This window comes from Oryctolagus cuniculus, chromosome 1 (genome assembly GCF_964237555.1).
Source record: "Oryctolagus cuniculus chromosome 1, mOryCun1.1, whole genome shotgun sequence".
Taxonomy (NCBI): Eukaryota; Metazoa; Chordata; class Mammalia; order Lagomorpha; family Leporidae; genus Oryctolagus; species Oryctolagus cuniculus.
The window spans coordinates 200,158,082-200,179,120 of NC_091432.1; the positions used below are offsets into that span (position 1 = coordinate 200,158,082).

At 41.7% G+C, this 21,039-nt stretch overlaps 1 protein-coding gene across 6 annotated transcripts in view; it reads left to right on the forward strand.

Moving 5' to 3' along the window:
• ZCCHC7 (zinc finger CCHC-type containing 7) overlaps nt 1-17,067 on the forward strand; it is a 273,573-nt gene extending 256,506 nt beyond the window's left edge. For 5 of the 6 annotated variants that reach the window (XM_017337500.3, XM_017350928.3, XM_002707981.5 and 2 more), the window contains 3 exons: nt 7,088-7,183; nt 12,458-12,575; nt 15,684-17,067. In XM_017337500.3, coding sequence (XP_017192989.1) covers nt 7,088-7,183; nt 12,458-12,575; nt 15,684-16,120 — 651 coding nt within the window. In that variant the 3' untranslated portion in view covers nt 16,121-17,067. The remainder of the gene's footprint in view (nt 1-7,087; nt 7,184-12,457; nt 12,576-15,683) is intronic. The other variant, XM_070054548.1, reaches the window with a different exon arrangement.
• The last annotated feature ends 3,972 nt before the right edge of the window (nt 17,068-21,039 follow it).

Here is a 21,039-nt window from a genome sequence, read left to right on the forward strand (position 1 = left end):
AGTGGGAGGAGCATATTTGAGGATGGGGAAAGAGCAAAATTTGAATTAACATGAAATTTGAGATCTCTGTAGAGATATTCAGATAGAGAGACGTAAGTCTAGAGTTGAATGACCAAGGCTGAAAATAGGGATTTTTATAGTGGCTAAAGTAAGGATTAATACAAAACTGAAATTAGAGGGGAGCAGATTAGATGAGATTAGACAGAAGAAATGTAGTCTAAGAACAGAGCCCTGAGACTCTTCAGTGTCAGAGGGGCAGGAACCCCCAGAGGAGCCTGGAGAAGAAACAGCCAGTGCAAGAATCCCCTGGGGCCAGTACTGTGACACAGTGGGTGAAGCTGCCCCCTGTGCATGCTGGGTCAAGTCACGGCTGCTCCATTTCGATCAAGCTCCCTACTGGGAAAGCAGCAAAGGATGGCCCAAGTGCTTGGGCACCTGCACCCACATGGGGAACTAGAAGAATCTCCTGGCTCCTGGCCTAGCCCCTGGCCATTGAGGCCATTTGGGGAGTGAACAAGTAGATGGAAGGTCCTCTCTCTCTCCCTCTCTGCCTCTCCCTCTCTCCCACTCTCCCCCTCTCCTCCTCTTCCCTTCTTTCCCTCTCCCTCTCTCCCCTCCCCCTTCTGACTGTATGTCTGCCTTTCAAATATCTCTTTAAAAACATCTTTAAACTAATGTGTATGACTGTGTTCTAATAAAACTTCATTCACAGACACTGAAGCTTGAATTACATATAATTTTTACATTTGCAAAATATTCTTTTTTTCATAATTACTGTTTTTTAACCCTTTAAAAATATAAAAGCCATCCTTACCTTATGAGCCATACAAAAATAGGCATTGGGCCAGATTTGGCCTATAACAAAATTTGCTGACCCCTGTTCTAGGTATTGACATAAAGATACGTAGAGGACCAAGTAAAGACTCCTGCTTTCGTGTGGCTTACATCCTACCAATAGTAACAATAGCATAAGGGGTTGGGGTGGAAACAGATGATGGTATTCCACAAAGGTGGCCTTCATTCTGAGAGATGATGATGACAGTTGTGCCGTGGGGCAACTTTCCTTGTGTTCTGTACTGCTGGAGAGAAGCTGGACGTGCTATGGGTACAGGCATCCTTCTTGAAACAAAGTTTGCTTTTATCTATACCAATTCACTGAAGTTCCAGTTTTTAGGTAAGCTTGTGGATTTGTTCTCACCACCCCCAATCATCATTACTTCCTGCTTCGTGGTGTCCTTTTTTTTTTTAAGTTTTATTTACTTTTTTTTTTAATTTATTTGAAAGAGTTAGAGAAGGAGAGACAGAGAGAAATCTTCCATCCACTGGTTCACTCCTCAAATGGCCACAACAGCCAGGGCTGGGCCTGGTTCGAAGCCAGGAGCTTCTTCTGGATCTCCCACGTGGGTGCAGGGGCCCAAGGATTTGGAACATCCTCTGCTACTTTCCCAGTTGCATTAGCAGTGAGTTGGGTCAGAAGTGGAACAGGCAGGACTTGAACTGGCACCTGTATGGGATTCCAGTACTGCAGGCCGAGGTTTTAATTCACAGTGCTAGTCCCCATTTTGTATCCCTTTATAAATAGGATCCAAGCCAGTGGAATTGTCAGAGGAATAAACATGTTTTCCTTTTCATTAATGAATCTTTCCTCCAAGGTAAGTTTTCTACAGAGCACTTATTAAGAGAGTGAATTGTTTTTTCTATCATCAGTTTTAGTCCTGCTCACAGTCACCAACAAGTTCTTGAATACCTATACTAGTTTCAAACCCTTTACTGGTTTCCAATGCAACTTAAAATAAATACAGTGTTCTTCACCCTGATTTATAAAGCCTTAAATGATCTGATCCTTCCCCAACCTTCAGTAACCCCTCCTCATCCACTCTTCCTTCACCTACCACAATTCTAAGTTTACAGACATTTTTTCAAAACCTCAAATATGATAAACTTGCTCGTATCTTAGGACTTTGCACTACCTGTTCCCTGTGGCTTACTGTTTCCTCAGTCTCCTTGTACCTGGTTTTTTCTTGTGATGAGAGAGGACTATCCCAGAGAGGTTTTCCCCTAACGACTCAATCTAAGTCACTCCTCTGATTCGCTTAACTCTATTTTAATTATGTGCAAAATATGTATCACTCTTTAATATTTTGTGTGCACAAGCTTGTGTGTGTATGCTTTGTTGATTTTATTTATCTTTCTTCCACCACTGGAGATAGGTGCAATGATTTTGTCTTGCTCATTTCCCAATTACCTGATCCTAGCAGAATGTCTGATGTATATTAGGCACTCAGAAATTTTTTTAATAAATTATTAATTTATTTACATGCATAAACTTAGGCCACATGCCCAGCACGGTGAAAGAGTGCTTAAACGTGTATTTTACTTTATTTGTCCCATTCTTTTCTTCCAAGCACAGCCTGATATTTTTTTAAAAAGTCATCTATGGGGTTGGCATTGTGGCATAGTGGGTTAAGCCACTTACTGCAGCACTAGCATCCCATATGGGCACTGGTTTGGGTCCCAGCTGTTCCACTTCCAATCCAGCTCCCTGCTAATGCACCTGAGAGAGCAGTGGAAGGTGGCCCAAGTCCTTGGGCCCCTACTCCCACGTGGGAGACCCAGAAGAAGCTCCTTGCTCCTGGCTGGCCTGGCCCAGCCCTGGTTGTTGCAGTCATTTGGATAGTAAACCAGCAGATAGAAGATCTCTCGATATTCTCTCTCTTTTTCTCTCCCTCTCTCTGTAACCCTGACTTTCAAATAAAATAAATAAATCCTTAAAAAAAGAAAGTTATCGGGGCCGGCGCTGTGAAACAGCGGGTTAACACCCTGGCCTGAAGTGCTGGCATCCCATATGGGCGCTAGTTCTAGTTCCAGCTGCTCTACTTCCTATCCAGCTCTCTGCTATGGCCTGGGAAAGCAGTAGAAGATGGACCAAGTCCTTGGGTCCCTGCACCCGCATGGGAGACCTGGAAGAAGCTCCTGGCTCCTGGCTTTGGATCAGTGCAGCTCTGGCCATTGCAGCCAATTGGGGAGTGAACCATCGGATGGAAGACTTCTCTCTGCCTCTCCTCTCTCTGTGTAACTCTGACTTTCAAATAAATAAATCTTTTTTTAAAAAAAAGGTCATCTATATTCTGATCCTCAGCATCTTTCTATGTATAATAAACCCATTACAATTTTACTTGTGCCTCAGCTCTGCAAATGAAACTACTTAAAACAGTTTTCAATTGTCAACAACTTCCTGATTGCTAAGTCCAGTGGATTTCATAGTCTGATCTTATGTAACACATCAGTAGCTTTTAACAACTTCCTCCTTAAAACATTACCTGTTCTGCCTTTACATCCAAGACATCATCTCTTTTGATGTTTCTTTCCCTTAAACTATATATGCACATGACTCCAATTTTATGTCCAAAAAAATAACCATAACAACAAAAAGGGCAGGCATTTGGGACAACTGTATCCCATATTGGAGTCTCAGTGTTCAAGTCCCGGCTCCACTTCCCATTTAGCTTCCTGCCACTGCACACTCCGGAAAGCAGCAGATGATGGCTGAAGTACTTTGGGTCCTTGCCACCCCCATGAGAGACTTGGATTGAGTTCTTTCTAAGCTCCTTGCTTTGGTCTGGCCTAACCATGGCTATTGTGGACATTTGGTGAGTGAACCAGCAGGTGGAATCTCTCTTTCAGCCTTGCATGTGTAAAAGTCATTTCTGCTTAATAATTATGTCTTTTCAGTGCTCAACTACTTGAAGAAATTTGTGAATCTCAGATGAGTAATACCTGCCTCACTGTGCATACTTGTTAAAACTCTGCTTAATGACTTCTAGTTTGTCTTAATTTATGAACCACATTTTGAACTGGAGAATGTGAAACTTTGCTAGTATGTTTTTTATTGTATCCTAATTAGTAATAATGGCTGAGGTGATAAATTCCATTTTGTATAACATTCACAATCATTTTCAGTAGAAAGGATTGTTCAGGGGACCAGTGCTGTGGCATAGGAAGTTAAGCCACCACCTGCAGTGCTGGCATCCCATATGGGTGCCAGTTCGAGACCCAGCTGCTCCACTTCCAATCCAGCTCCTTGCTAATGCACCTTGGAAAGCAGCAGAAAATAGCCCAAGCGCCTGGGCCCCTGCACCCATGTGGGAGACCTGGAAGAAGTTTCTGGCTTCGGCTCTTCCTCTCCCTCTTCCCCTCCCCCTCCCTCTTCCTCCTCTCCCTCATCTTCTGTCTCCGCGACTCCTCCCCCCCACCCCCGCCTGTCTGTAACTCTGCCTTTCAAATAAATAAATAAATCTTTAAAAAATTCAGGATTGTTTCCTCCAGTTTTCCATTTTATTAAACAGGAACTGAAAGTAAAGTTTTTTGAAGAGTATTTTATTACCTCTGCCATTATTTTCCTTTGTCATGACAATAAAATTTCGCAAACTACCTGTTTGCAACATTACACAGCAAAACTAGTTGGCAGACTAACACTCTGTGTTGTAGGATCCCAGTAAAAAATATAAGAAATAAACTTATCCAGGTTTATGCTCATCTTACATCTTTTCTTCCAGTTTCAAATGTTTGGGGGGAGTAGGGATTAGGTTTTTCTTTTTCTGTTAATGCCACTGCCTCCTCAGAGGTTTTACTCTATCTTTTTTCTCTTTTCTCTCCTGTTTTGTTTTTAAAGATTTATTTGTTTGAAAGAGTGACAGAGTTCTGTTCTCTCCCCCAAATGACCACAACAGTGGGGCTGGGCCAGGCTGAAACCAGAAACTCAGAACTTCTTTTAGGTCTCCCATGTGGGTAAAAGGTACTTGGGCCATCGTCTGCTGCTTTCTCAGGTGCGTTAGCAGGAAGCTGTACTGGAAGCACTAGGGCCAGTACTCTAAACGACCTTCAGTATGGGCTGTGGGTGTCCCAAGTGGTGGCTTGTTCCACAACCCCTGTCCCGTGTTTTGTTCTTGACAGGATTGAGCACCTTCAGTGTGGTATGGCCACAGACCCATGTTTTGCTTTTAAACACTGATTTTATTTACTTTATTTGAGAAGCACGAAAGAGGGAAAGAAAGAGCTCCATGTGAAAATTTAGCCAGGGTTCTTGCTCTTGGCAGGTCTGCTGCCAAGCGGCCTTTAAACACACACACACACACACACACACACACACCCCAGAATGACAGTAAAAGAGAAAAAGGGAAAGAGATCTTTCTTCCACAAGTTCACTCTCCAAATAGCTGCAACAGTGAAGGCTGGGCCAGACCAAAGCCAGGAGCCAGGAACTCCATCCAGGTCTCCCAAGTGGATAGTAGGGACCCAGCACTTGGGTCGTCATCTGCTGCCTCCCCAGGCACGTTAACAGGATGCTGGATCAGAAGCAGAGGAGTGGGGCTCAAACTGGTCCTCTAAGGGATATGGGCTTTGCAAAGCAGTGTTTTAACCCACTGTCTCATATCAGCCCCAACATTGTGAGTTGTAATATACATACTGAAAAGTATGTTAAAATGGGTACAATTTAATAAATTAGTTATGTATCATTTTTACATCCAAATGACTACTACCATGTTCAAGAAATAGAAAATTACAGCTGTCGGGGCCAGCATTGTGATACAGTGGGTTAAGCTGCTGCTTGTTATGCTGGTGTCACATGTGAGCTCTGGTTTGAGTTCTGGCTGCTCCACTTCCCTTCTAGCTCCCTGCTAATGACGCTCCTGGAAAAGCAGCAGAGAATGGCGCAAGTACTTGGACCCCTGGCACCCACAGGGGAGACCAGGATGGAGTTGTAGGCTCATGGCTTTGACCTGGCCCAGTGTCAGCCATTGCTGCCATTTGGGGAGTGAACTAACAAATGGTAGATCTCTCTCTCTCTGTCTGTCTGTCTGTCTGTCTCTCTCTCTGTGTGTGTGTGTGTGTGTGTCATTCTACCTGTCAAATAAATAAATCTTCCAAAAAAAAAAACAACACATTGCAGCTATCCCAAACCTTCCGTATTCTGTTCTGTCCTCTCTGGAAATGATCACCATGTTGGTGTTTGTGAGTAATTTCTTTGCTTATCTTTGTAATTTTTCACCTCTGTATGAATCCTTTTACTTCTTACCCTACTGCCTTCTGCTTTTTCTACTCTGTAACTGCTTAGAAAATTCTTACAATAAGTTAACCCAAGAATTATTGTCACTTTTAATAGTTGTTTCTTGGTCTTACTCTCACTAGAGCTCTGCTATATTTGACATTGTAGATGAGGTCATCCATGAAACTAGTCTCTGAGATCTGTGACTGTCCTGTGTCTCTGCATCCTTTAACTCATCCTTCTCTATCCTCTTCACAGGCCCTTCTCATGTCCTATAAAGGTTGCTGTGTCCAGGGTTCCATCCTTAGTCCCCTGCCACTCCACAGTAAACTTTTTTTTTTTTAGGATTTTATTTGTTTACTTGAAAGTCAGAGTTACAGAGAGGCAGAGAGAGAGAGAGAGAGAGAGAGAGGACTTCCATCCACTGGTTCCCAGATGGCCACAATGGCCTAGCTGCACCAATCCGAAAGTGGAAGTGGAGCAGCTGGGACTCAAACTGGTGCCCATATGGGATGCCAACACTGCAGGTGGTGGCTTTATCTGCAACCCCACAGCACTGGCCCCACTAAACTTTTAAGAAGCAGTATTTCTGGCTGGCGCCGTGGCTCAATAGGCTAATCCTCCACCTGCGGCGCCAGCACACCGGATTCTAGTCCCGGTCGGGGTGCCGGATTCTGTCCCAGTTGCCCCTCTTCCAGACCAGCTCCCTGCTGTGGCCCGGGAAGGCAGTGGAGGATGGCCCAAGTGCTTGGGCCCTGCACCCACATGGGAGACCAGGAGAAGCACCTGGCTCCTGGCTTCAGATCAGCGTGGTGCGCCAGCCGCAGCGGCCATTGGAGGGTGAACCAACGGTAAAGGAAGACCTTTCTCTCTGTCTCTCTCTCTCTCACTGTCCACTCTGCCTGTCAAAAAAAAAAAAAAAAAAAAAAAAAAGGCAGTATTTCTAAGGAATCCCTTACCTAAAAAGAACTCTTTTGGAAACAATAAAATTTTAATTTTCTTCTAACATTTATTAAACATTCACAAATATTCATGTTGCAGATCAAACCTGGACCACCCAAAAAGCCAAAGACTCCTTCTGGACAATCAGCCCGAGTGTATTGCTACAACTGTGCACAAAAAGGCCATTATGGACACGTAAGTTTGAGTTTGAGTGACGTTTGAGCGTAAAGCCTTCTGTTGGCAGGTTGTGGTTGCTAAAGAATGAACTCGAAATGCATATAACTCTGAATGCTTACTTTTTTCATAAGTTAACATTCTGAGGAGTGACAATGTAGGCTCATCTAATTTAATTCTTCTTTCTCTGCCAGAATTACAATGTATCTGAGCATATTTTTCTGTTTTAGTTGTATGTGAGCAAGTTAGGCTAAAACAAATAGTTCACAAAATTAATCACACAAGTAATAGTGGTCAGTAATACAGTAAGAGTTCTTGTGAGTTCTTGTGTTACTATTCTGACATAGCCACATCATGATTTTAGATTTTCTGTTTAGTTATCCAGTTCTCCTTGTTAACCATATTCAGTTCAGTCTTTATCTCTCACATGCAAACCTTGATACTCAGTAGTGGAAAGACAGAAGTGGTGCCTAAATGACTTGCCCATCTACTTCACAAATGCCCAAATGCTATATCTAACTAAAAGGGCAAATATTTTTGAATTCTAAAGTGCTGAGAAACTTCTTATTCTGAAGAGGACATGAGACCCCAAACCAGTGTGAAACCAGCAGCTCATCCCAGAAAGAAAATGCAATCAGAATAGACTTACAGCCTATACATATACTCTTGAAGTTTTGAGGCAAAGGAGGAAAGACAGTGGCACAAGAAACAGAAAATCCTTATGGAAAGATGCCTTCCCAGTCTCCAGATTGGCTTCTAATGGCTAAAATAAACTAATATCAAATCGTATATGATGGTAGGAGGCAGAAAGCATACAAAGGCTTTAGAGTCCTGAAAACAGGTAGGGGTGTAAGCAAATGGATTGGGTATTAGGGCAGGTCACCTCTTGAATTCCAGCCATGGCACTTGGGAGAGACAAAAAGTCTGGGAAAATAAAAAGAGCAGGTAGAGTCTGTCAACAGATGGAATTTATCTTCCATATTGGGACAGCAGGAACCCCAGAGGTGAGGGGTAGAATATGAAAGCTAGATTGAGGCTCTGAGCCTCAGATTTGATTTTTCCTTTGCTACCAACTTAACTATGTGACTTAAGTAACCCACATGTTCCTCTGGACCCATTTTATCTCCAAAACACAAGCGATCTCTCAGTGATGACATTCGGATGCCATTTCCAATGTGATCAAATTCATAGCAAATGGAGAGATCTGTAGTATACTTACTCACTTCTGTAGACCTCACATTGAAAACCTAACTGGAAAAGACTTCTTTTACAAAATTATCATCTCTAGATCTGTTACTACGTGTGCATTAATCCTTGTTACCAACATGTAGATGTTGCCAACATCTTTTAGGAAATATTCACATAAGCAGCCCACTGCCATGCAAATCACATGGATGTATGATTTATGCTTGCTTACCTCTTTAAAGCAAAGGGGTATGATTTTAGCATTTATGTTTGTTCAATTAAATAAAAACAATTAGAATTGGATGCTTACTGCTTACTAGTCCCTCCTGTTAATGTAGATAGGAAATATATTAAAAGCATTTGGAATTTATCCCTGAAATCTAGATTTAGATAATTTTTAATTTACAATAAAACAAATTTGGCAGCCTCATCACTGCCATAGATGAAGAACTCTAGATTATTCACACTAATGAAGAAGATCAGTGGTGTGGCTAATCCAGAACAGTAGATAAATTATATAGCCAACTATCAATTGTCTGTGCTAATGGAGGGGACCAGCGATGTGGATAATCAAAATATAATTTACATTTAGCTTTGGAAAAACATTTGTAGTACTGTATAGCTCTGTGAAGTCACATCAGTCTAGACCACAAGGATCCAAATAGGAGCTCACACAGGAGTCTTCCACTTCAGTTTCAGAGAGTCAGCCCTGTAAATGTTGTTACCAAATAGTGTCTTCATGTGAAAGATGTTCTAAGATAAACATGACATCATCCTCCCCTAAGTCCACTCACACTCTGATTGGGGCTGCAATAGCAATCATAGTCATATGAGACTACCCTAGGAGTATATGAGAGGGTGAACTGGGACTGGGACAGTTAAAAGGATCTGTTGAGGTGGGTATTAGCTGAATGTATTGAGATCTCTAGTACCTTTCTGTGATCATAATTTGCGCCTACTATTTTATGCTTAGAATTCTTACTAGAGTTAAAGTTGAGTTCCAATCTACTGTTGGACCTAGAGTATTCTAAAGATGACTCTATTAGTTAACATTGAGTTGTGTGTTTGCATGTGTATAATCATGATGTTACTGATTAGCAGCCTTTCATTCGGTTGTGGTTAGAATCTTAGACCCAAATCTTTCATGATATCCTTTCTCTTGAGAATAGAGTCTTGGAGCCAGCACAGACAGCAATTTATGACAGTATATTTTTATGATACAAATAGGTTTGCCTTACAACTTCTAGGACCTGAAAAATTCCCAAACAACTCAGAAAGCCACACAAATTAAATCTGAGGGTAGTAGAATGATTAAAATACTAGAGACAAGAAACAAAATTATTGAAGTAGAAAACATTTAAATAGCATCAATAAAACCAAAAACTGGTTCTTTGAAAACTGCTTTCAGAAGAAGAGACCGACCTCTGGAAAATCTATTCAAAGAACAACAAAAAGTGAATAGTGAATGAAAATAGTGTAATTTTTTCGTTTTTAAAAATATACAGCTCAAAGTTACACCTAAAAATGCAAATAAAATAACTCTCTGACAAAATATAAACTAGTAACAGAAAAAAAAACTTATGTGAATCAGCCCCATTAAAGAAGTTGAATAAATTAGCCGGCGCCTCAGCTCACTAGGCTAATCCTCTTCCTTTCGGCGCCGGCACACCGGGTTCTAGTCCCGGTTGCCTCTCTTCCAGGCCAGCTCTCTGCTGTGGCCAGGGAGTGCAGTGGAGGATGGCCCAAGTCCTTGGGCCCTGCACCCCATAAGTACCTGGCTCCTGCCATCGGTTCAGCGGAGGGTGAACCAACCGCAAAGGAAGACCTTTCTCTCTGTCTCTCTCTCTCTCACTGTCCACTCTGCCTGTCAAAAAAAAAAAAAAAGTTGAATAAATTAATCAAAATTTTTCCCTCTGAAACTGACGCAGACCCATGCCTTTTAAAAAAATTATTTTATTTATTTGAGAGGCAGAGTTACAAACAGAGAGAGGGAGAGACAGAGAGAAAGGTCTTCTATCTGTCGATTCACTCCCCAAATGGCCACAATGGCCAGAGTTGGGCCAATCCAGAGCCAGGAGCTTCTTCCTGGTCTCCCATGCAGGTACAGGGGCCCAACCACTTGGGCCATCTTCATTGCTTTCCCAGGCCATTATCAGGGAGCTGGATCGGAAGTGGAGCAGCCAGGACTTGAACCAGCGCCCATATGGGATGCTGGTGCCACAGTCACAGGCTTAACCTACTATGCCACAACGCCAACCCCCAGACTCATGCCTTTATAGACAAGTTTTTCTTTTTCTCCTTAAAGATTTATTTATTTTATTTGAAAGGCAGTGTTACAGAGAGGGAAACAGAGAAAGAGAATCTTCCATCCGCTGGTTCACTCCCCAAATGGCCATATCAGCCAGAACTGGGCCAGACTGAAGCCAGCTCTTCTTCCAGGCCTCCCACATGGGTGGCAGGGACCCAATCACTTGGGTCATCTTCTGCTGCTTTCCCAGGCACATTAACAGGAAGCTGGGTCAGAAGTGGAGCAGCCAGGACTCAAACTGGCACCCATATGGGATGCGGGCACTTACCTGCTAGGCCACAGTGCCAGACCCTAGACTTGTGCCTTTATAGACAAGTTTAATCAAACCTTTGGTCAGAAACAGATAATCCAAGGAAATGCTACCCAATTTATTTTGTGAAACTGCTATAACTCAAAGCCATTTCAATATATTTATGTAGCGACACCATTTTTATAAAGTCTAAGAGATACAAACTTACACTATTATTCATTAGAATATTCATTGGTTAAAGAATATAAAAATAGAATGGCAGATACCAACTTTACAACAGTGTTAACTTCTCCAAATGGAAGGAGACAAAGGAAAAGCCAGAAGCAATTACACAAAGGGTTTCAGTTACATCAGTAATTGTGTTGGGTAGGACAAAAGTCAAAGTAAATGTTATGATTTGATATGAGTGATAAATACCAATTATTTTCTGTATAAATATGTTTTCTGGATAAATTACTTTCTATACTTAAGTGTGTATTTAGGATGATTCCTAGTTATTTTAATCTGCAAATTAAGTACATAAATGTATTGCTACAACTTGGTCAGATATCTTAGAAGTACAAGTCCAGTGTACAATGCCAAAGTTATGATCAGCTAAACTCTGGATATTTCACATACTTTATAAAAAGTATTCTAATAACTCTCTAGCACTTAGCTAAGAAATATTAAACATTTTAAAATAAATTTTAGGCAAGATGGCAGAAGACAGAAATGAAAACATTCTAAAAGGAAGCCTCTTTCAAAGAAAAGGTGTTTCAGACATACAAAATGGATGTATGCCACATATCATGATAAATAAACCTGCTCTGTGGAGAGGGGTTCAGCCCAAAGGATGTGGGTTTGGGAAAGAACAGCCGGGGGAAGGCCAGCGTCATGAGAACAGGGAGCTGTCCCAGGGAAGTGAGAGTGCTGATCCTGTCTTGCACTGGGTACAAAGAGGAGATTTCCTTTGCAGTGTCTCAGAATTACCTAGGAACATTTCCAAAGTAGACATAACCCACACCACTCCCACCATTAGAGTTCCTACTCTTACAAGTAGTGAATGTTGAATCAAAATAAGCTTGCAGACTACTGTTATCCAGAGCAAAGAACTAAGAATTTATGCTCTCCTGTTGAGGATGAGAAGAGACCAGAGAAGCACTTGATAGAAGGATCTTAGAAAAAAACAAAGAAAGTACTACTAGTAATCTAAGGCTAAATAAAGTAAACTCTCTAGCAGAAGTACAAGGCGAGTGCACTTGGGACCCATTCCTTGATGCTGTTAACTCAGGCTGGGGAAGAGATTTGGCAGGTCAAATGGAAAAAAATAATAATAATGAGGATTTTAAAGATAAAGAAGGAAAGGAGGAAAACTCAAGCTTGGAAGAATAGCACATGAAACTGGGTTGTAGACTTGGTGGCCTTCCCATTGCCCAGTAAGGACCACCTTGTGCAGCCCCGGCATGAGTCCCAGTGCTGTGGGGCCCATCTCCAGTTACCATCTAGAAGCTTGAAGAAAGATGTTCTGAATGCTATGACGTGCTGACATCATAATTTCAAATACAATTTGTAGGAATGTACAGAAAGACGAATGTTTAACCAAACATTTCCAACATCTCCATTCATCTTCTACTATGATGACAAATATGAGATTCGGGAGAGAGAACAGAGAATAAAACGAAAAGTAAAAGGTATGTTACTAGACTTCTTGTTATCACTTGTGTAGTAGTTCCTTCATGGCTTTTTTTTTTTTTTTTTTTTTTTTTTTTTTTTTTTGCACTATCTTTGCTGTAGGGGGTGGGTCAGGTTAGCACAGGAAAGTGTTTTTCATAATTACTAATGAAATCAACTTTCCTGATCTCCAGAAACTAAGCACTCACATCAAAAATGCTATGTTGTAACCTTCACAATAAACGTTTTTCTCACATAGTGATAATTTTAGAAACTTTCCAAAGGGGCTGGCATTGTGGCACACTGAGCTAAGCTGCTGTCTACAATGCCAGCATCCCATACCCAAGCACCAGTTTGAGTCCCTGCTGCTCTACTTTGGATCCAGCTCCCTGCTAATGTACCTGGGAAGGCAACAAAAGATGGCTCAAATGCTTGGGTCTCTGTCACCCATGTGGGAGACCCAGATGGAACTCCAGGCTCCTGGTTTTAGCCTGGTTTAGCCTCTCTCCCTCCCCCTCCCCCTCCCCCTCCCCTTCCCCCTCCCCTTCAAATAAACAAGTAAATTTTTTTTTTTTGACAGGCAGAGTGGACAGTGAGAGAGAGAGAGAGAAAGGTCATCCTTTGCCGTTGGTTCACCCTCCAATGGCCGCCGCGGCTGGCGCGCTGTGGCGGGCATACCTCGCTGATCCGATAGCAGGAGCCAGGTACTTATCCTGGTCTCCCATGGGGTGCAGGGCCCAAGGACTTGGGCCATCCTCAACTGCACTCCCTGGCCACAGCAGAGAGCTGGCCTGGAAGAGGGGCAACCAGGACAGAATCCGGCACCCCGACCGGGACTAGTACCCGGTGTGCCGGTGCCGCAAGGCGGAGGATTAGCCTAGTGAGCCGCGGGGCTGGCCACAAGTAAATTTTTAACAGAAGTAAAGAAAATGTCCAAAAAATATTGCTGTCCATCAATGTGCACAGAATTTAAAGGTTCACTTAATTTTTTTAAACAAATCATTATTTTTTGTCTCTGGTGTGTCTCTAGTATTTTTCATGGAGAGACTTTCCTGATAGGTGATCCTGGAGCTTCCCCTAAAGTCTTTTCTTACAGGGTACCATTGCAAGCAGAACTCCAGGTCTCCCACCACATCTGTGGTTTGTTTTACTGTTACTAACATAGAGTTCTTTCTCATCAATTGCTATCTTATCACTTAGAAGCAGGCATTATGGCACAGCGAGTTAAGCCCCCTTTGGGAACACTCATATCCCATACAAAGTGCAGTTCAAGCCCCAGCCAATCGACGTCCGAAGGCTGATTTACAGCCTTCAAGGCAGTAGGTGATGGCTCAAGTGCTTGAGCCCTTGCCACTCACTTGGAAGACCCAGATGGAGCTCCTGACTCCTGGCTTCAGCCTGGTCCAGCCCTGGCTGTTGCAGGCGATTGGGAAGTGAACTAGGGAATGAAAGATACCTTCCTCTGTCACTCTCATTCTCCGCCCCCCCCCCCCATATACATACACCTTTCAAGTAGATGAACATAAATAAACATTTTAAAAGATATATCTTATTTAAGTCTGTTTTTTTCTGCCTCTACTCTTCGTTACTGTGGAATTCAAGATGGTGTTCCAGGTTACCTTTCTTGCTTCAGGACAAAGTAGTTATTTTCCCAAGTTGTTCTGACTCTTTTGGCTTTGTTATTTTCTGGACTCCCTGAGTTCAGGTCCTTTTCAAAATGAAGGAAGAGGGGGTCAGCAGCGTGGCACAGTAGGTTAATCCTTCACCCTCAGTGCCAGCATCCTACATGGGCTAGTTCCCACATAGCCGGTTCTAGTCCTGGCTGCTCCTTTTCCAATCCAACTCTCTGCTGTGGCCTGGGAAAACAGTAGAAAATGGCCCAAGTACTTGGACCCCTGTACCCACATGGGAGACCAGGAAGAGGCTCCTGGCTCCTGGCTTTGGATCGGCACAGCTCTGGCCGTTGCGGCCATTTGGGGAGTGAACCAACGGAAGGAAGACCTTTCTCTCTCCCTCTTCTGTAACTCTACCTTTCAAATAAATAAAATCTTAAAAAATGAAGGAAGAATTCTCTCAGCTCCTGCATAGCTTACATATTATATTTTATGTAGAATTTATTTCAGTTATAGAGAAATTTTAATACATTAAGATTTATTAGGCATATAAACTAAAAAGATTGAAAAGAAATTCATAAAAATGTTATTTGTGAATTAAAGGATTTTGGGTGCTTTCTGTGTTATTTCCTATACTTTGTTTTTTTTCCAGCTTTTCTATAGTGAGCATTCAGAACATAATCAGAGAACAATTTTTTTTCTTCTTTTCTCTAGTTGTATTGACACCGCTTGCAGCACAAATCTACTTTGAGGCTCAATGTGAGCTATTGCAATATTTATTTTATGCTAAAAGTTTGTACTGACCACTTTAATCTTTCAAGCTTCTGTTGACGTGTTAATTTCTCTCATGTAACCTCAGTTCCCATCTATACTTTATCAGGATGGCTACCATCAGACACTCACAGTAAAAGTGTCAAGTCCTGACAAAATAGAGCATCAGCTGTGGCGCTGAAACCTCTATGATACACGTGTGTACACACACACACACAGACTAGCCAGCCACCCCCTACTTTGGAGAAATAATCTCCTAGGTAGCTTGGCATCCGCCTATAAGTACTGTGGCCAGACTTTATCTTCAGGGGGTAATTGAAATGTCATGTGAGCCCATCAAAGAGCCATTTTATATATTCTGCTCCACCTTAGCTTCAAGGGCCCTTTATCACTGTGAAGGAACTAGAATTGGTCAGATATGACTTTTCTTCACAAAGCTAAGGTGATTACTGTTCTTCCTGGTCCTCATCTCCGTTGTTTAGTCTATTTTAACTATTGTATAGAATAAATAACTGTCATTGGATTTCTAGATGTTTTCCATTTTTAGAAATCAGAAATATAGAACTGTAGCCATTTAATTTTCAGTAAGTGGTTTTTTACCTTGGTAAGGGCTCTTTGGAATGTTATGTTGTTAACGTGTTTAAATGCCTCATTTCCCTCTCTACCAAGTTATTTACAGATGTATGGAGCTCTGCATGTACTGCCTAGCTACTAAACTTGCAAAAATACTTTCATATTTTCCAGAACTCCAGAAAAATGGAGATTTCCCAAGGCCGTTCAAGAGACCTCATATGGAAGCATCAGACAGTCGGCTCCACCATGATAAGAAGAAGAGCCATGCTATGTGGAAAAACAAGTGGCCTCGAGAAGGCAAAGAAACCCAAAGGGAAATGATGAATAGGAACAGAGAGCGGGAGAAGCCCAGAAAGGGTGATAGATATCGTGAAGTGGATGAGGACTTTCCCCGGGGCCCAAAAATTCACTCTTCAGCTGGCAGTTTTAAAACCCACAAGTCTCACAAGTCTTTTCACCGTTCATCGCATTTCCGCAAGCCTAGAGAAGACAAGCTTTCCAAAGAGGGAAGGCGGGGAAAGCAAAAGGAGAAGGAGAGGCATGTAGAAGATGAGGGCAATGATAATTTATTCCTTATTAAGCAAAGGAAAAAAAAATCCAAGCTGTGAGATAGCTTCTGACTTGGCTTTCCCTTTTCATTTGGTTTTTATGTCTACAGCATTCTGTATTCTCTTTGACTAAATACTTAAGTTTTGTTTTGTTTTCAATTTTTTAATTTTAGGCATACCTAGAGTTGCTAAACAAAGGCCATAAAGATCCCAGTTCTCTATGAGCCCTATGAGGGGCTTCCAAAAGTTTGTGGAAAAATGGAATTTAAAAATAATACAAGTTTTCCATGAGCTGTTTGAAGCCCTCTTGTATGTTCTGTTAAGTAAGAAAACAGACGGGCTTCTTTTGTTCCAGTATGCCATTTTTACTCAGACTCTTAGGGAGATTAAGAATTTATATTTTCAAGAGAGCTTTTTAAGTATATTTTGAAAAAATGTTAATTGTATGTAATTCATCGCAATGTGAGTATTAAAATTAAATCCTTGTGGGAAAAGAAGGTAATAAGAAAAATGCAATGTTTTTTCAACATTACTTTTTTTAACATTGGAAGAGATATTACCTGAAAATACAAACCCAGCTTTCTTTTCTTGCTTCTGCTGCAGCTGTTGTCAGAATCTTCCTTTAGACAGACTATCACATTTTTACATTACTAAAAATGGAAGGTATCGTTGAAGCCCCAAAAAGGCAGGGAATTGGGCAATATGGCAACATAGTGAGGACTCCATCCGGTATAAATGTCACAAAAAAGAGTTCCTGAAACAAGTGAAAAAGAGTCATCCGAAGTTTTAACATTATCACAGTGGCATAGTTTTTAGCATTTTTGTGGCCACATTTCAAAACTGTCACTCATATACAGAGATGAATAGTACGCGACTTAGAAATTATTTTGTTTTCATAGGTTTTTTAACTGCCACGAAGTTATTCAGAATTTTTTGTACTTGTGAACCTTTTATACTTATCAAAGCCTAGAGGAAGAAAAATAAATTATCTGAAATGAGAAAATAAATTCGTCTTATCGTGAAAAAAGCAATAAGAGTTTGGGTGACAGAGGTCATAGCTGGGTTGGACAAGTGACTAAAGTTACAAAATCATAAACTAGGATCAAAGTGTCATTGTTCTCCAATAAAATAGGATAAAATGAGGTAGAATCAGCTAAATAGGAAAATGTTATGATACTATATTCTTAAATTTGTATTTTAACTCTTGGGGAAGTAAGCAGCTTGTGCCTACATGGTAGGATCAGCTGTTATCTTTTTGGAGGAAAGGAGACTTCTCTCTTCCCAAAGCAGTGCTAGTGTAAATTGTAGGTCTGCTGTCTAGAGCAACCCACCCCTGCTGCTTCATCACTGAGCTAAGTTCACTGTACGTTGGTACATGGCTTCCATGTCCACTGCTGTTTGACCCTGAAGTAAGCATAACAGCCTGCTAAGAGTGACAGCCATTGAGACAGCTTCCTAGAAGTGAGATGATATTATTATTATTATTATTATTCCTCAGTGGGACCTGCACAAGCAGGACTTGGTGTTGATGCGGTGTAACGACTCTGCCTGCTATTCCTAGGGCAGAAACTTGGGACTGCCTTTCTTTAGATAATTACATACATAGAAAATTTTTTGGAGGAAGAAAGGAAATGCTTTTTTTTTTTTTTTTTTTTTTGACAGGCAGAGTTAGAAACAGAAAGGTCTTCCTTTTCCGTTGGTTCACCCCCTAAATGGCCACTACGGCCGGCGCTGCGCTGATCTGAAGCCAGGATCCAGGTGCTTCCTCCTAGTCTCCCATGAGGATGCAGGGCCCAAGCACTTGGGCCATCCTCCACTGCACTCCCGGGCCACAGCAGAGAGCTGGCCTGGAAGAGGGGCAACTGGGACAGAATCCGGCACCTCAACCGGGACTAGAACCCGGTGTGCTGGCGCCGCAGGCGGAGGATTAACCAAGTAAGCCGTGGCGCCGGCCAAGAAATGCTTTTTTTCTATTTGTCTGTGTACTCTTTCTTATTTTTCCCAGTTTGTTCTGGGATGTAATTTATCCATCAGGTCCATTCATTTATATGCAGACGGGAAAGGAGGCTTTAGGATGCAGTCCTGTTTTCCTGGGGAGGGAAGAACTGAAGCACAGAAGAGTCCCTATTCCATATCCCTTGCCACTGCCCTTCCCCCATCACTCTTTCTTCTTCTTTTTTTTTTTTTTAAGATTTATTTATTTATTTGAAAGAGTTACACAGAGAGAGGAGAGGCAGAGAGAGAGAGAAGTCTTCCATCTGATGTTTCACTCCCCAGTTGGCCACAACAGCCAGAGCTGCGCCAATCCGAAGCCAGGAGCCAGTTGCTTCCTCTGGATCTCTCACGTGGGTGCAGGGGCCCAAGGACTTGGGCCATCTTCTGCTGCTTTCCCAGGCCACAGCAGAGAGCTGGAATGGAAGTAGAGCAGCCCGGTGCCAATATGGGATATTGGTGCTTCAGGCCAGGGCATTAACCCACTGCACCACAGCTCCGCCCCCCCATCACTCTTTCTTACACCAGGTGTTCAGTTACAGCTAGCCAGTCTATCATTTATTCACACACACTTCCCCTAAAAGGATGAGGAATTTAAAACACAGATTCAACAGTTAGTCAAGTAAGACTTTATATTTATAAACACAAAAGAAGAAACAGAGCAAGGATCCCTGTAGTTACTGGTATTGAAGACTCTCTGTCTTCAGCAACAAATTTCCGGAATTCTACCTTGGTTTCTCAGAAGAGAACAAAGGGAAGCCAGTCCCCATTCTCAAAAGACCATGCTATAGCAATGCTTATTAGTAGCTCTTTATTTTTATGTTGTGTAAAGATTACATACTCATTTTAAGGAAAAAATTAAAATGGAAAGCATAAAAATCACTTTTTTCATCCAAAGGTGAGCTAGAATTCTTAGTGTCTATCCTTCCAAAAATATACACATACACATTTCTTTGCAACCTGTGTATTATGAACTCCATATTTTTCAAATATATGCCTATATCATTTTTTCATATCCTGTTATATGGCCATGCCATGATTTGTTTAATCCACTCCCTGTTGTTGAACAGTGTGGCTGTTCCTGATTTTTATTATTTTTTAAAAAGTCCTTCTGCATCATATCTTCTTCATTTGATCCCTTAGGATAAAACAGAATTTAAGGCTCAAAGAAGATGCATATTTGTCATGGAAGTTTTTGTACATATTGCCAAATCATATTCCCAATTCAGGTAGTCTCCCAGTCCTTTCTACCTCCTGGCAGTGTGTGAAGGTCTTCTTTCCACCTGCTCTCACAGTGACAGAATATTGTCATTCCTTTTTCTCTTTGCCATTTTGATAAGCAAAGAAACATTACTTACTAGTTTCTGCAGTGAAAAGATTGATGTGGTCTGTGTGTACAGACAGGTGCGCTTAGCAGTATAGGAATAATCTGTTGCCAAAAGATATGAACAGAATCTTCTCATAGGAAACAACTGAAAAGTCTCCTGCCAACAAAAGATTACACACAAAATAAGAGAGCTTTTTATTCCTTTCTAGCTATCTTGAACCCCTGGTCTTACAGTACTTTGTTTTCATAGGTTAGAGGGTGCTACTGGCATCTAGTCTGTAGAGTCCAGGGGTGTTGCTAAATGTTTTAAGAGTGCACAGAACAGCTCCCCACAACAAAGAATGACCCAGCCCAGAATATCAATTGTGCTGAGGTTGAGAAATATCCAATTAAATTTCTCAAAAGGAATTGTGTTCACTAGGCGGGGGAGTTTGATAGCCTTACACATTTGGCAAGATAGAGCCATATTTTACAAAGCTTAGAATTTCATCTCACTGCTGGTGTTCTAGAGGTTGATGGTATATGTCCCAGTCATCTGGAATAAGGAATGCTGGTTTCATGGCATGAAGCTCTACAGACTGTTGGGACTACTTTGTGGAGGACAGGGCTACTGGAGACTACACCAGATGAGAAGAATTGACAGTACTAAGCAGGAAGCAATAATGCAAAGGCTGAAGCACAGGCCACTGCATAAGCATTATTGAGATAAATACAGAACTTTAGTGTGAGAACAAAGGAAGTCAGCTGGTCAAGGAAGGCAAGAATTGGGTACCAGTGGGACACTGATTGGATAAGACTGGCATTAGGTTGTAGGAACCATCACTGGGACTTGAGTCATAGATCCTTAGGATTTACAGTTGGACTTAGCATTTCAAAGAAGCACCAGCTATTGAGTGATGTCATGTAGTATGTGTGCCATGCAAGTAATCCTATGTTGAAGTTGGTTGGTGTGTGATTTGTACCCATAATTTCATAATTGCTGTCTCCAGAGAGAACAACTTAATGATTATATTGAACATTTCACACACCCATCCTAACAATTGTGAAGTAAACCACTTCTTAAAGTGATTTCCTAGGAACTGTTTCCAGGAAAAGGAGTAGGGAAGTGAGACGGGGAAGAGAAGGAAGCAGAGCTGGATGCGTTGCCAAGGCAAGTCCAATAAGAGAAGTTTCGGGCTCACAGGGGAACACTAGGGACAGTGTAGGCCACGTGGTCAGGAGTTTGTATATTTTGGTAATCAGTCATTATTGAAGAACTGCTCCTGACAACCGTTCCTATTCAACTGTGTCTCATTATGAATGAAATACTGAAATCACCCTCTGCAACCGCAATCCCAGAACAAAAGGATACTTTTGTTCTTACACCATATTTGTAAACATTTTGGAATGCCAAAAAATACAGCTGTGTCCTGATGTACAGCATGCAGTCATTTCCTCAATAGAGTTTATCAGCCTGAGGAATCCATACATGACAACAGCAAGTGCAATGTGAAAGGATTTCAGAGCATCAGATGTGCTGCAGCATTTATCACAGTCACCCTCCAGGGCAGTCTAGGAGTTTTCACCTGCGGCAAGATTAGAGTATCGGGAACTGTATTTACTGCCCATCCTGAAGCAACATAGAAAGTCTGTGAAACAGTTTTCAAGACTGAACATCAGA